Below are 14,995 nucleotides of genomic sequence, written 5' to 3'. Positions count from 1 at the left end.
CCACGGCAGCTGGTTCCCTGTTGAGGTCGGGATGCGCTGTAATGTGCATACTTCAAGTACTTTGTACGAAAGTGGACAGTGTTTATATGTTCACCTCCGCAATCCAGCCACGCGAGACGGGGATACAGAATGGGGTCGATCCTTCGAAGCGTAAGTGAGCTCATTACTTCGAGGTTTGAACGCCTCAGGTCGAACTGAAATGTCAGTTTCGACTGGCCCCTTTGAAAGGATGTGCAGGATCTCGCTTGCATTTCCTTGGAAGTGGTTAGTTACGTTGCACAAAGGTGATACAACACATGGAATCAGGTGTACTGCATGGTTCTGGGCTGAATCTGCCTGAATGCCTTGAGATTACCTACGAGGGGGGCGCTGCAAAAGTTCGGTGGTGTATCTGACCGACTTAAAACCCAGATCGACTTATGGAGGCTGACTTCTTGATGCTAGAACCGACCCTCTCATCGATTTATGCACATGTTGCTAGTAGTACAGTTTCATTCAAAGTTATTATGCCTGGTGTTAATGTACAATCACCCGTGGGGTAAAGAGAGAACCACTAACTGTTAGATACCAGCTGAAACACACCACGGCGTAGCTACGCAACGATCTCAGGTACAAGTCAGTTTTCAGACCGCCATGATGAATTACTCAAGAGACGGTCGCAGATCCTAATTATGCTGCATAGGGTGATGTACTGCAGTCAGGCAACCGGCCTCGTATCTGATAAGTCACATAAGAACAAATTGGTACTCTACATGTTCACGCACACTGTCAGCATAGTGTGATTCCTGACTTAAAGTCGCCACCCTCCTGAGATGGTGACAACAAGATTATCTGAATTGAATGTCATTAGACGCGACTGATTGGGTAGATCATCGAGAGCAAACCTCGGTTCATTCGCCTAAGAAACCTAAATTCTCACTACAGAGTACCTGGTCTTGGAATTCTAAGAAAACGACTACAGAGTACGTACGCAAGACGGTGCCACTAACCGCCGGTCGCACCCCTTTTAGCCTCCAACTTTAGGCGAGAACTGCTGGAGCGGGCGTCCCACGGGCTAAGCTCCTCTGAGACAAAAAGGGGGGCGCTAGCATAGTAGTTGCCCACTCACTCCACTCTGGGTCTGGACCCTGGTCACTTCACGTGGCAGACATCGGCTCCGCTTGCAGGTGTCGCTCGGGCCTTCCCGAGTTTGGCACAAAAGCCGATGCAAGGCTTGTCATGGCGCCTTCCTCCTGACAATCCTGGTCAGTGGTCTGTTCTATCCATGTAACTCATATAATACAGAGTTCAGGCTCCTAGTACGGAGTATCTTACGTCTCACACAACGGTTGGTTTGATGGTAAAGTAGCTGAGACACCCCTTATGTTTATCCATGCTGATCAAGAAGACTATGAGACATAATTATTTACCGGCTATTTTGGTTTTTTTTCTCTGTCCCAATTCAGTGGAACTGATATTATCACTGGCATGCCGACGATGTTCATCTGCCCTGGTTTGAAATGAATGTATTGTGTACTTTGTATTGTAAATTGGAGGCTGGCTGGTATTAAAACTGACTTTCGATATTTGCGGCTGGGTAACGCCTTGTAATGCCAGTATGAGTTTCTTTTGACTTTTCCCGGCCGATCATTCTTACATAGAAAATTACTTCTTACAGTTAGGCACCTGATGTATTCACAAGATGATCACTTGATAACTATTTGCTTCTTCTTGATATTTGAGAAGAACTAACGGTCAGAGATTGACAGATCAGGTGTGAATTGAAATTGTCATCGTCACTACGTGTCTGACTCCTTAAGCCTCGCCAATTACTATGGAAGCGCCGACGCTCACAGGCTCCATCGCCTAATTACGTATTCATCCACTATCTTGAACAAAACACCCTGGACAATTCAATCTATTAAGGTTAACTCGAGTCATGTCACCCACATATATGCGCCGGCAGGGCCAACCAGGATCATCTCTCCAGTTGCTCCAAGACAGATTCTTGACAGCCGAGGGTAATTAACAACGGAGCAAAGTGCTATTTGCGGCGGCGCTTGCATACACCGCAACCTACGATGTATGAATCAGGCTCTTATCCTTGAAGCGATCACCCAATCAAGCCACGAGGCAACGCTAGTCTGGACATGGAGATTTGAGATAGGTCCACCTTTTACTATTGCTGGGAGGGAGGATTTACGGGCGGCCGAGCACAAACCTGACCTAAGATTCCGATATCCTGCCAGACGATGTCCTCCGATGCCAGGTCCTGAGTTATCCGTGGGGGTGTTTTGCGGTTTCAGGCGCGACACCGTAACAAGCCGAAGGATTCGGATTCATAATCACCATGTAATCCCCACTTTGGCTTTTTCCGAGTCATTGTCTAGCTAGCGTTCATTGTGAATCACCTAGAAGCCGGACCCCGGACGTTCTAGTCCTACTAGATGATCAGGCATTTTCCTTGGAGCCAGAATGCCACAAAAAACGGTGACTGCTCTGGATAATACTGTTGCAAATATAATCATCAGTAAAAGGAAGAATATTACATTGAATTTAAATTATGCATGAACAAATCACCAAGCATCATATCACCGAGATTAGCTTTCTTTCAAACCATAAAAAAAATTTTTGGGCTAACTTTACCTTTGTTCTTCATTTTTCTATTTGTTTCTTGCGGGCTTAACTTTCTGCACTCCCTTTGCACGTAGAATCCTGAATCCTTCAGCATTCCTTGATTAACGCCGTACTGCGTGAGATTTACGAGTTTCCAACCGAAGACTAGACGGAGTAGACTACATCCTGCTGATCGGTATCAAGGGTCAGCAACTGGCCATAGCTTCCGGCCTTGGAATCATTCTAGCATATTGTAAGCGAAATGACGGTTATCTGATCACTGTCAGCCACCTCCAGCACTAGCGGTAAGATACCATGCGGATGTGGCCATCTTCGGTACGGACTTGGCTGCCTAAGGTAGCCCGTACTAATGTGTCGCCTCCGTGATTGAAAGGGAGATCCTAAGTTTTGCGCTAGAATGACCAGAAATCAGGTTTCATTTCGCTTCTGGGGTCCTTATATGCCATGGTAATTTGGGATTCTTCGAATTGAAAAGTATATTAGGCATTCGTGTTTCTGACTGGCAAATGGTATGTCAGTACCACTCATCTTCCAACTTTAACTTACGATGTAACGTCATGGCCCCCCGTCATGAAAACTGATCGTATCGACTACTGAAACAGGTATAGTCTACCTCTGCAAGACCACCAGATCTTCGGGCGTGGCATTTCCGCACCTTACCCCAAAAGGCTTAGTGATGTGCAGTAGAAGGTTTGTGGCCGAGGACTACCCTAGGAACGGTTATCAGGCTACCAGTGATTTACCTACTGCAATTAGAAGGCCAAACGACAGCTCCGTAGACGCTCCGTAGACCCGGTCCATATGGCGAGTGATCGACGGCCGGTACTTGCCCTGCGACCTGCTTTCCGTACCTTGTTTCTTACCAGATACCAATTTGGGAACGTACAGGGTAGAACTACACAGTACATGGATCATAGGTAATCCTGGCTATTATTTTCCTGGGATTTTGTCTTAGTTGCCCACTCTTGATTATTAATTTCGTTTTCCTTTTCACCTTTCTGCCTTTGTCCGGGTTTGAGATTATCCTAATTTATCTCAGTTATGTTGTTGTGCTTGGATATTATGAGATACAGTACCCTCATAGCATGGCAAGAATAGCCTTAATTTCAGGATTAACATTCAAGCAATCTAGAGAAATAATGTGCAGGCTTTGTTTTTTGTCCACCTTTCAAGCTGGTTTTTGTTTAATTAAATTAGGTGGCATCATGAGTTGCGGCCTTCATCAAGCAACAAACCTATATACGGACTAGTTTGGACTTTCATCGTGGGTAGTGGACAGCAAAAACATAGACTACCCCAGGTAGACACCCCATCGCCCATACCAACGAACCATCTTATACTATGAGATATATTGTTCTATTTGTAGAGGATATGCATGCATAGCTCTCGTCAACCATGAGCTCTTTACCAATAAGGTCGCTTCCTCATACATACACGGCCTGCAATGCATGCGTGCATGAAGCACAAAAAAAATCCCGGAAACAGTCCAATGGGATCGTATCTTGGCCACAGCGTCTGCTAGATACTACCGGCAGAACCTCGTGCAATCACAGATCACAAGATAAGAACAACTCCTCTGTCGGGGACGTGAGACATCAATTCCAGACCAAGTCCGCCTACATATGACACAAGAGGCCAGCGAACCTCGGATGTTCAAGTGAGCACTGAACGGAATATCCCTGGAGGGTTAGTTAGGGCCAGGCTGGTCTGCTTGGCTACTGAGTCGAATGTTCCCGATGAGGCATATGGTCTGCTTGCCGAGTGAGGCCACTGCCCCTGACGAGGTATATGGTCGGCACTTGGCAGTACCTTGGGGAGATAGTCCAGGAAACTTGGGAAGAATTACTTTTGGGTGCTGTGCATATGGGAAATTGCGGGATGTGACGAGGACTCCCAGGAGCGCATGATGGCGGTTTCAAGTGTTCGCGTATGTTGGAATTGATGGATTATAACTAGGCTCTAACTTGTACTTGAGGATTGTTAATCTAGCGGAGATTTCACTTTAATGCATGAAATGCTCCATCCATATATCGGCTGAGATGAGAATGAGACGACTAAGGCAGGACCAGGAGTCACCCCCCGGTCAACATCAAACTACGGACTTACTCGGTGTTAGGGACAGGTCAGCAGCCATCCACTCTCTCCCCTAAGGTGGTTGCGACTTCTGCTGGTATTATTCAATGCTCTTTATGCGAAATAAGTACCGGGCTCGACCGACGGCAAGTCGCATTTGGTCTATACAAGCAGACTGGCGGAGTTATTGTCAACGCGTCAACTCTTAAAGTCTTGTTTGAGCTATGCCTCCAGCGTTTATTGACCTAGGGTCCGTGTGGCAGGCGGAAGGCGTTCTTGGAAGCTACAATGTCAGTGCATGAAGTCCGTGCCCAGGAATCAATCCAAGTTGGACCATGACACCTCTGTGCAACTGTGGTCCTTGGGTAACGTTGATGATGCCAATGACAGGCTGTTGTGAGTCATAGGGCGAGGAGTAACTTATCCATGCAGTTGGGAGTACACTGAGGCCATGCGCTTCTACTACATCGCATTAGATGCAGGATATTGTCGCTCATTATGGGACCAGTGCACTGTGATCCAGGTATTATTAGATCAGTCACACTGTTGCTGCCCCTCGTGTTAACTGCCTGACCCCTCGCTTATCGATAGGCAGACAAGTCCCATGGATTTTCTGGGATAAGCGTCGGCCATCTAAGGTTATGGAATATGGATGTTGCCTACCTATGGAAGGACAGCGATATGACAGCACACAATGCAGTAAACAGGGTTAGCTCACTGCGTACCGTCTGAGGGTTTACGTAGGCCGCTTCTTCCCGCTCATGAGTCTGATGAGATACTCAGGTAGGCAAGCATCGTGCAACTGCAGTGTCGAAGGTAGAATAGAATTTCCATCAGCTTTGAGCACAAATTCCGCCCACTTGGACCGGTCGTCCCTCAGCCCGCATGAGATACATATCACCTGGTCAACTTCGGTAGAACAACATCAGAGACATACCTTGGCTCTCTTCCAAAGTAACTAGGCCACATATCCAAGAGCCACACCATAACAGATCATCCGCCTCCGTCTGCGACTTTGTGATAAGCGACTAGGATGGCCGCATGCGTGGCTGGCGGTCCGTGGCCACGCTAGCCACTGGCAATCTGCAAACCACATTGCTGACCGATATTTATGGATTGGAAACTCCTCTCCGTCGCTGTTTTGATTCGTCTAATGGGCCCGTGGGTAGATCGGAGAATGATCAGCCTTACTGAAGCTAGAAACGACTATCAAAAAGAAGGCTCCATGGGAGGTAACATCATGTTACAGCGAGTGGACAGTGATACTACTACCTCCCAAGACTGACACTCTTGAATCTTCTTTGTTAACATCCCATAGCGCCGAGTCAGACGTCCCCACAAAGACTCGATACGCCGGGCCTGACCTTGGATGAAATCATGTCGAGGTCACCGCGTATCCACTTCTTCAAAAGAGGCCGTGCTCAGCTTCAGCCAAGGTTGACAGTTCAAACGACCGGTTGGGCTCGTAGAATATCGCACCAATCAATCCTTCCATCCCCGCACCCTTGATCGAGGTCACCAGCGTGTCGATCAGGCTAGGTGAAAAAATCATAACGGTGTGAGACGGAAATAATCCTATCAGAGCCTGCGACGCCTCTTTAACTCCCAGGAAGCGATTTGTGGTGGGCGCTGACCAGTAGCCATACACCGACTTAAGGCCCAACCATTGTCGCCAGAAAATCATCTTCTCCGATTGGTATGCAAAAACCCCGAAAAAGAACTGGCACGAAATTTAGTGCCATGCAGCTTCCATTTCGTGGTCGATCCCGCCACGGAAATGTCCGAAAGGCTTACAACCAGTGAAACCCAGAGAGCAAGGCAAAATTAGGTATTGTCCAATCATGTCTGGTTGATCATCGTGGCTCGCGCGACGTGGATTCTCAGTGATACTCACACGCAGTTGCCTTGCATCCAATATAGTCGATCGGTAAGATAGATGTACTGCATCTGTCGCTCCTAGTTCAGGCCTGTCTGGCTTCCATCATATCGGTTGTTGTGCCTCTGCAAGTACCTGATTTGCAGGTGTGAGGCGTGAGGGGAACGAAATATGCGCCTCAATGTCCGACCGCTTGCATCCAAATCAGGTCACGTAACCCAGATGCTTCTGGCTTCTGATACAGAGATCGGCGCAGTTACTGGCCAAATTCTCACCCCGTGGTTGCGCCTCGCCAGAAGCCTGTAGGAAAGGAAGGAACCCTGTGGGGCGATTATTTAGGAGGTCTGTTTCCTTCTCCTGGCTCTTAACAGTCAGACCATAAGCATCGTACTCCGTAATGAGCAGAGGTAGCATAGGTGACCACAGCTCCATATGCATGGACTGGATTCTTGTCACACTCTGCAGCATTACTCATTTGCTGGAGTTCAAACACATGCTTTGAGCCAGAGAGCATGCAGCGTTGTCCTCCAGTTCGTGCTCGACTGTAACCTTCTCATGTATGAGGACAGCCTTCAGCACAGACAACATAATAGTCTGTTCCCTTCTTATCACTGCGGCTCGGGTCGGCGGGTGAGACGGGTAGTTTGAGTTTGTCTGAGCTCATATTGTAACAGTGGTATGAGAGTCATCTTCTTGAGGGCGGCCACTGGTGAACTCTTCGTGTCTATGTGGCTTGAGTCGCACAAACGGCGTCGGCCGTGCGCGTCAATCTGTGACACCCATAGCTTCCTATCCATGGATGCATAGATCACTTGAGACTAGGTCATCATCTTGTGATTCTGGCATCGCATGTGTGTTTGTCCAGACTCATGGATTTCCTCAGATTTAGGGGTTGGTGGCTCCTCCGTTTGTTTTGCTTTGTTTCAAATGTATGCTGTTGAAGGAGCCCTGATCAGCCGCTTCCATCTTATGGAATCGCGGGATGAACCGAGATGATTTGATTCCTAAACAGAATCGGATGGTCAATGTTTGATAGCGATGTTGCCACCAAAGACATGTAAATATATCCACAGGGCAGCATAAACTGACATGATTCTGACAAGAGTGAATTAAACAGAAGATGCAACATTCAGATTCTATCATTCTCTATACATTTGTATATGTGACTTTGTATATATACCGCGCGTAGTTTGTCGTCTAGTCATCATTTCCTGAAATTAGGTCATAATCATGTCGTCGCTCAAGCTTCCAAGTTCAGCTCTTTCAAGAGGAGATCCAGTTTCTCCATGAGGATCTGGTAGTTGATCGCATCCTTGCTGAATTCATCGCCAGCAATTTCTCCATCCAGAGTCCGGATGATGGGGCCTTGTTCTCTAATCATTTCACCAGGCGTGACCTCTGCTTCTGCGCCGATGGGCAGAGTCTGACTTTGAATGCCCATTGTGTCCACTTTATCGGTAATCTCTACCAAGTCTTTGTCGACGCCACTAGAATCAGCCAGCTGTTGTCGTTGTTCCTCTTCCATCATCTCTTCCAGGCCAGCATCATCGAATCTAAGTCGGAAGCGCTCGCCCAAGTAGAACCGGATGTCGTCCAACAGCTCAATGGAGTCAGTTTCTTGTCTTGCCTTGATACGAGCTGCTGACTCTTGAATCAGTTCAGCGAATTCAGGTGAGTCAATATGAGCTTCCAATCGGTACGCAAGATAACGTGCAGCGAACTCCTCCAATCGCTGGACTCGAGTCAACCAAGCAGCGCGGATGATAGCGTAGATATCAATCTCATCTTCTTCCTTGGTACCCCGAGTCCTTGCAGCTTCTGCCTGTGACATGTCACCGCTGCCAAGTGTGCTGATAACGACCGCTGCCTTGGTCTTTAATTTCTCGATAAACAGCATATCAGCGGCGAAAAGAACGTCGACAGCGATATCAAGTGGGAAATCCGCCCTTTCCGTGTACAGAAACGTTAGCACAATCTCCAGAACCTCAGGAGAGCAATCCACAGGTATGACATTCAGGTGCTCCTTCAGGTGTGCCTCTCGGAAGGTAGACGAAAACATAGCTTGAAAGAACTCGGACCGAAGCAGCATGGCCCGGTGGCAGGGAAACAAAACTGATTTCCTGTCTTGCTGTTTTCCATTTAGATTGAAGCCATCGCAAATGTCGTCCTCGTCTTCACGGAGCTCGTCGGCTCGAAGCACGACATCAGCGAAGATCCCATTGTGACGGTCCCATCTGAAACCATCTACCTTGGAGGAATTGACCTCTATTTTACTTCCAAGGACATTCTTGCGGAACCATTCTTCGAGCTGATCTCGACCTCTTGAAAGCTCCATTGACCTTCGCTGCCTGGCTAACCTCCTGTCACCACTGTCGAGGATGCTGTCCAGCAGACTCGGAATCTCCAAGTGCTTGGAGATCCTGTCAATCCCTGCGAAGACCTCTGACTCTGTAAACCCCGTACCAGGTCCGCTTCTCAAGTCGCGAGGAGCCTCTCCAAAGTACAGGTACTTAATTGCCGTCCCGAATGCTTGCGGCGGGATCGTGCTCGGCAGTTTCCATGTCGTAGACTTGGGGTCAGCTACCAACTTACCCCGAAAGTACGGAGAACGTGCAGCAAGTATAAATTTGTGCAAATACAGGGACTCATCACCAGCTGTCACCACAATATCAGACGTCCCGGGTTGATCTCGAGTGAGTAGCGACGATACATGGGCGGCAAGGGGCTGAAGGGGATCGGTAGATTTCGAATAATCATATTCAAGCAGTAAATTTCGTATACGATCGTTCAAAGCGTTATATAGGCATCTGCAATGAAATCGAGTATTAGTCCGAGATGATCAGAGCATTAACAGCTCAACGAGAATGGCGCGTACCTTTCTCCTTGAAAAGTGTCACGTTCACACAGTGCACCGGACTCAAGAAGGAGCTGAGCAACCTCATAATGACCACAGAGACTTGCCTAATATCATAATCTGTCAATGCGATGTCCTGAAGGCTAATTCACAATGATAAAGGCAAACTCCCGGGTTTCACATTCCGGCGATCCTCAAGGGATAGTTTACTTACTAGAATCAAGGGAGTATAGTCGTAAGGATCCCGAGCATTAACATTAACTCCTTCCGTGATCTTTTCCTGGCAGACTTTCAGGTCCCCCTTGCGACACGCTTCGCAAAGTTCCCGAAACGGCTCGCTCAGATCAAGAGGGTTGTCATCCTTAATTGTCCCCTCCTGGATCAGTTTCTTTTCATTGTGGAGACTGATTTCAAGTTGATCTTTGCGTAATACAGTCCTCTCTGTCATCATGAAACTCAATCAGAAGTCCTTTCGGGGACACCAAAACCAGAAAGGCAGCCGGCCAAATATCCAAGGCTGTATGTAGAGTGCGGGACTCAAGACCATTTAACGATGGCATCATCTTATCGATAAGAAGAGTCACGTGCTCTACATATTGCCACAATGACAGCAAAGGGGGATGATGAGTTCATCAATGGATTGAACCTAATCCTGAATGTCCACAGTCAGGACCAATAAAGGGGCTAGATAATAATTCATTTATTTGAAGCTAATTGGTGACCCCTAGGATTTTAAGGACTAGGAATGCGCTCATACTCTGAATAGACTGGATCCAAGGGAGAAAAAGATATGTTTACCTGGTGCAACTCATGAACCCTGGAGCTCACCGCCCTAAAGCGCACCGCCTGCTGCATGCAGAATAGAGCCATGTCTTGCTGCGTTGCTCAGCAACAACACTGCATCTAAACATCCAAAACTCCCCATCGCATACTTTGTTACCTTCTTCTTCGCAACCTGACCTTGATTTCTTGTCAAGTTTCGTCGTCATTGTCGTCGTTTACTAACCTAAACAGGGACACATTGTGAGACACAGGCTAGTAAATGCATTGCATGCCTGTATAATATCTATTCGAGCTTGTCCAACCCGATTTAATCTTGACCCCATCACCTCCTCAGCGGTCCGAACCATTTGAATGCCACAATGGCAATTGCTTTGGCTGAGGCAGACAAATATGAAGTTTTGGAGAAGATTGGTACGAGGCCCCTGCCCTGAACCCCACAATGCTCCCATAGAACCTAATATCAAACAAAACTCATACAGGGTGCGGTTCATTCGGCATTATTCGCAAGGTCAAACGGAAATCTGATGGCTTCGTAAGGACTCGATTCAAGTTTGTGACGCTGGTGTTGGGGCTAATCAACAAGCTAGATACTGTGTCGCAAAGAAATCAATTACGTCAAAATGTCGCAGAAGGAGCGCGAACAGCTCACTGCCGAATTCAACATCCTGAGCTCCCTCCGACACCCGAACATCGTCGCCTATTACCATCGTGAACATCTCAAAGCGAGCCAGGATCTGTACCTGTACATGGAATACTGTGGCGGTGGTGATCTTAGTATGGTTATCAAGAACTTGAAGAAGACAAACAAATATGCAGAAGAGGAATTCGTTTGGCGCATTTTGTCACAGCTGGTAACAGCGCTATACCGGTGTCATTATGGAGCGGATCCGGTTGAAGTGGGATCGAATATACTGGGCCCGGCTCCCAAGCCCTCTGGTCTCAAAGGCAAGCAGGCGCAGATGACTATCCTGCATCGTGACTTGAAGCCCGAAAACATCTTTCTTGGAAGTGACAATACGGTCAAACTTGGTGATTTTGGCTTGTCCAAGCTAATGCACTCGCACGACTTCGCATCCACCTATGTCGGCACTCCCTTTTACATGTCACCCGAAATCTGCGCTGCAGAGAAGTACACCCTCCGGTCTGATATCTGGGCTGTCGGTTGCATCATGTATGAGCTCTGCCAGAGAGAACCTCCCTTCAACGCGAAGACGCATATTCAGCTGGTCCAAAGAATCCGAGAAGGGAAATATGCTCCTCTTCCGGATTTCTACTCGCCAGAACTGAAGAATGTCATTGCTAGTTGCTTGCGTGTCAACCCGGACCACCGACCAGACACCGCCACTCTAATCAATCTTCCTATCATTCGCCTGATGCGGAAAGAGAAGGAAGTAGTTGACCTTGGGAAGACGCTCCGGAAGCGCGAGGAAGCTGCATCGCAGAAGGTCAAAGAAATGGAGCAAGCCTTTGCGAAGCTTGAGAAGGAGAAACAGCAAATGAAAACAGAAATCGAGAACACCGTGCGCCGAGAGTGGGAAGTGAAGGCAAGACTCGAGATCGACCGTCAGGTACAGAATGAACTTGACAGATTACGCAAGAGGTTTGAGTTCGAGGTACAGGAAAGAGTGAACATCGAAGTTGAGAAGCAAAAGCGAAACAACACTTCGAGGGACGATACGGTCCTCCCAACGGGCAGTTCTCAGTCGTCTGTTAATAGCGGGGACGACACTGGCTTCCCCTCAAACACCGACCTCAGCCAGTTGTCCATCGAGTCTCCTACAGCCAACGCAAACAAGCAACCAAAGAAGGAGACTAGGACGCCTTTTAGTCGCTCGAAGACAATGGTTAAATCGCCTGTCGACGTGCAGATGGCTGAGCCGTCACCAATATCCATAGCATCACTCTCTTTGTCCCCCCGCCGTACCTCAGCGGCAAGCAAGAATATCTTTGCTGAGGCGGACAAACAGCGGGCGAAGTGGGAGCCAACTCTAGCTTACTCTGATGACGAAGATGATATACCCGATCTTCCCTCACCTACCCGGCAAAAGGTCAAACATGATCCTCCCAAGGGTCCGGCACGTCCTCTGCTTCGACAGAACACTACTGCGTTCATGCAGAAACTAAGCTCCCAGCCGCCCCTCTTCCCTTCCAATTCCTCCAGATTGCCCCAGATGCCAGGTGGCCCGTCCGAAACTCGCCATGGAGAGAAGTCTAGATCACCCCATCGGCGTCTGTCTAAAATCCCATCATCGGCGAACCTTGCTGCTGATGCCGGGTCCCCAACTCGCAAGAGCGCTACTAAACAGCTTCCATCAAAAGCGAATGGCGGTGGTGAAGAGATGTTCAAAGCTGTCATGCAACGTAACATGGGTGGCCGAACATTGGTTGAACTTGCCCAGGCAAGGGCTGGTGGACGGCCAATGGATGAAGTCAAGCGGTGCGCAAGTGATTCTCGAGCCTCGGGCTGCTCCTCGAACCTGAAATCTTCCGACCGTGAGCCTCCTGCCGTTTGGGATCCAGAGAAGGACGAGATGCCCAGCCCATTCCTGGCTCATGGGAGAAAGGTCATTCGAAACTTCAGGTAGATTGGATATTCTTGACCATCAGTTTCCTCTGGATGACATGGGAACACTTTCAATCGCTCGAGAGGCGCAATTGGCAAACAAAGAACGGCATTGTCACACGGCACCCACCTCTAATATTTTCCACGGATCTTAATATATGAAACACTTCTTGGAGTTTCGGCCCGGTGCTGTGCTTTGGAGAAGCGATATGTACCATGCGCAGGCATGGGAATGAAGCATAATATGGCGCATCATTTTGATTAGCATCGTCAAGGCGACGCAAACAACACCCTTTTCCTTTGTATCTTCACGCCGTGATGCCCTTTCCTTATTTGCTGTGTTATTTTCGTCTGTTGCACTTCTGTTTCCGCACCCGAACAACACCATCTTTCAGATTTTGACTCATAGAGATCTATTCCATCAATGGGCCCCTGGTTTATCACGGGGTTACCAAACCCCGTCTACTTTCGTTCCCTTGTACATTTCCTCTTCTTCCTTTTCACCCTGGCAGTGTTTCTTCCCCTCGAATGGCGTTGTTTGGAGGGTCATCGGATATCCGGCGTATTCTGGAAAGGCATATGTGTGTACATACAAATTTTGTTTCTCTTTCACTTAGGTCTTCAGCGCCTAGAATCCAAGACAGTTTATCTGCAATATCATCCCTGCAATGAGACACTCTTGTCTTTGAACCGTTCGAGCTTAGCGGGAAGCTCGAAACTCCCATATTTAATTTGGTCAACCATGTGTCACATGATTTAAAGGCCGAAACGCATGATATGGATTCATGACTATGAAGCTTCTTCATCCTCAACTTCCTCGATCTGCACGGTGCGAAGTTCGCGATTGAATCGTTCTTCCTCCTCTAGAAGCTTTTGCTCGATATCATCCTTTGCCGGCTGAGCGGAGTTTGCACCTCCTTTGAGTTTCGCAGAAGTAGCGCTATAACCGGCTTTCTCAAGCCTATCCATTTCTTCCGGCTCCAGCAGTTTCCCACGACCTTTAATAGACTCTTGTTTAACTCTGACTGCCGCAGGAATGAACTTGCTCACAGCTTCTTGCCGCAGATTTCTGATTTCCGGTTTCGCTTCGTATACGGTCTTAGTTTCCACAACGGGTGGTTTTGGTGGTAGAGGATGTGGCCCACGAGCGCTATCCAAATCCATGTCTGCATTTGGCCCTCTCCTTCCCTGATATTCTTTGGGTATGGGCGGGGGCGTGTCCCGCGGCATAGGTATCCGGCGAACGTCCTCATCTGTCTCGCTACTATCACTCTCTGGTTCAAATCGCCTGTGATCCTCTCTCCTCCTTTTACCAAGTAATCCATCTCTGTGGTCCCTTTGGCCGCCTTGAGGCCCTCGTCTGTGTTCAGAACTCGCAAATGTGGGCGCTTTATCGCCAAGCGCTTCCCTGGCCTTTTGCACTGCTCGCAAATCCCGCTCAAGTGCCTCTAGTATCTGCTTCTCGCGTGGCCGCAACGTCTGCCCGGACTCTTCCATTTCTTTGAGTTCGTTAATTTGCCGCTGGATGCGTTCGGGATTGCGACGCGCCAGCTTCTCGTTCCGACGAGCCAGCGCTTCGGCTTTTGCCTTTTTCAGTGTTTTCTGTTTCTCGAGCTTCCGCTGCGCCATGGCAGGGTTGACTGAGCGTTCTTTGTCCTTTGGCATTTTTGCTATTCTTCTGGTCGTTCCTTCGTGTCTGACGTTCTAGAATACTTAGACGGTTCGAAATTCGTATGGTTGCGGTTCGGAAAAGTGCTTGTCTGCAGGTTTCAGTAATACTCGGGTGCAATTGCTACTGTCGATGCCAAAATCCAAGTCAGTATGGGAGTCGATCGAAATCGGGCTATCTTGGCAATGTGATCTGGTTGGGTAGGACAACGTTCGCTAGACCTGCGTCAAGTACATTGGGGAAAGCTCACAGGCTGATACTAAAGTAAGCTGCATCAAAACAGCAAGACAAATCTTTCCTCAAAAGTCGAATCCTCCGAGCACTGACCCTCCCGGTCGACAAGGGATCCAGTAATAAAACTGTAGGGCTTTAGCCTTACGGATTGGGCAGCGGCTTGAGTAGATCCAGGCGTGGGGAAATGCGATGGCGACAAGGACAGAAATGGCGACTAGAGGTGTAATGACGACGCGCCAGATGTGCTATTTCGAGACTTTACCGACTTCCACAGCGTTTGAGGGAGAAAATCGAGTGCTCCGTCCTTGTCGTCAATGATGATATTGA

The 14,995-nt window shown here is 48.3% G+C and overlaps 3 protein-coding genes across 3 annotated transcripts; 1 reads left to right on the top strand and 2 right to left on the bottom strand.

Annotated features, from left to right (window-relative positions):
- Positions 1 to 7,632: 7,632 nt before the first annotated feature.
- Positions 7,633 to 9,916, bottom strand: AFUA_6G02680 (ankyrin repeat and BTB/POZ domain protein). Its single transcript, XM_742716.2, has 3 exons — positions 9,634 to 9,916; positions 9,441 to 9,526; positions 7,633 to 9,372 (listed from the first exon to the last, which is right to left on the bottom strand). Exons 1-3 carry the CDS (start codon positions 9,868 to 9,870, stop codon positions 7,806 to 7,808), a joined length of 1,890 nt encoding a protein of 629 aa, XP_747809.1. The 5' UTR covers positions 9,871 to 9,916; the 3' UTR covers positions 7,633 to 7,805.
- Positions 9,917 to 10,196: 280 nt separating this feature from the next.
- On the top strand, positions 10,197 to 12,787 carry nimA (serine/threonine protein kinase nimA; the record flags this gene model as incomplete). The annotated part of the gene is made up of 3 exons (XM_742717.2): positions 10,197 to 10,613; positions 10,682 to 10,734; positions 10,790 to 12,787. Exons 1-3 carry the CDS (start codon positions 10,562 to 10,564, stop codon positions 12,785 to 12,787), a joined length of 2,103 nt encoding a protein of 700 aa, XP_747810.1. The 5' UTR covers positions 10,197 to 10,561.
- A 767-nt stretch (positions 12,788 to 13,554) lies between these two features.
- AFUA_6G02660 (WW domain binding protein 11) lies at positions 13,555 to 14,430 on the bottom strand (the record flags this gene model as incomplete). The annotated part of the gene is made up of 1 exon (XM_742718.1): positions 13,555 to 14,430. One exon carries the CDS (start codon positions 14,428 to 14,430, stop codon positions 13,555 to 13,557), a length of 876 nt encoding a protein of 291 aa, XP_747811.1.
- Positions 14,431 to 14,995: the final 565 nt, after the last annotated feature.

The sequence above is a fragment of the Aspergillus fumigatus genome, chromosome 6, assembly GCF_000002655.1.
Source record: "Aspergillus fumigatus Af293 chromosome 6, whole genome shotgun sequence".
Taxonomy (NCBI): Eukaryota; Fungi; Ascomycota; class Eurotiomycetes; order Eurotiales; family Aspergillaceae; genus Aspergillus; species Aspergillus fumigatus.
This window is presented reverse-complemented; position numbering and strand designations above follow the sequence as displayed.

Bases quoted from the DNA above. Each gene is read 5' to 3' on its own strand.
- AFUA_6G02680 (XM_742716.2), bottom strand. From the start codon at position 9,870: ATGATGACAGAGAGGACTGTATTACGCAAAGATCAACTTGAAATCAGT. The intron at 9,527-9,633 runs GTAAGTAAACTA...TTATGATATTAG, and splicing joins ACTATACTCCCTTGATTCTA to GCAAGTCTCTGTGGTCATTA. The intron at 9,373-9,440 runs GTACGCGCCATT...ATTTCATTGCAG, and splicing joins GACACTTTTCAAGGAGAAAG to ATGCCTATATAACGCTTTGA.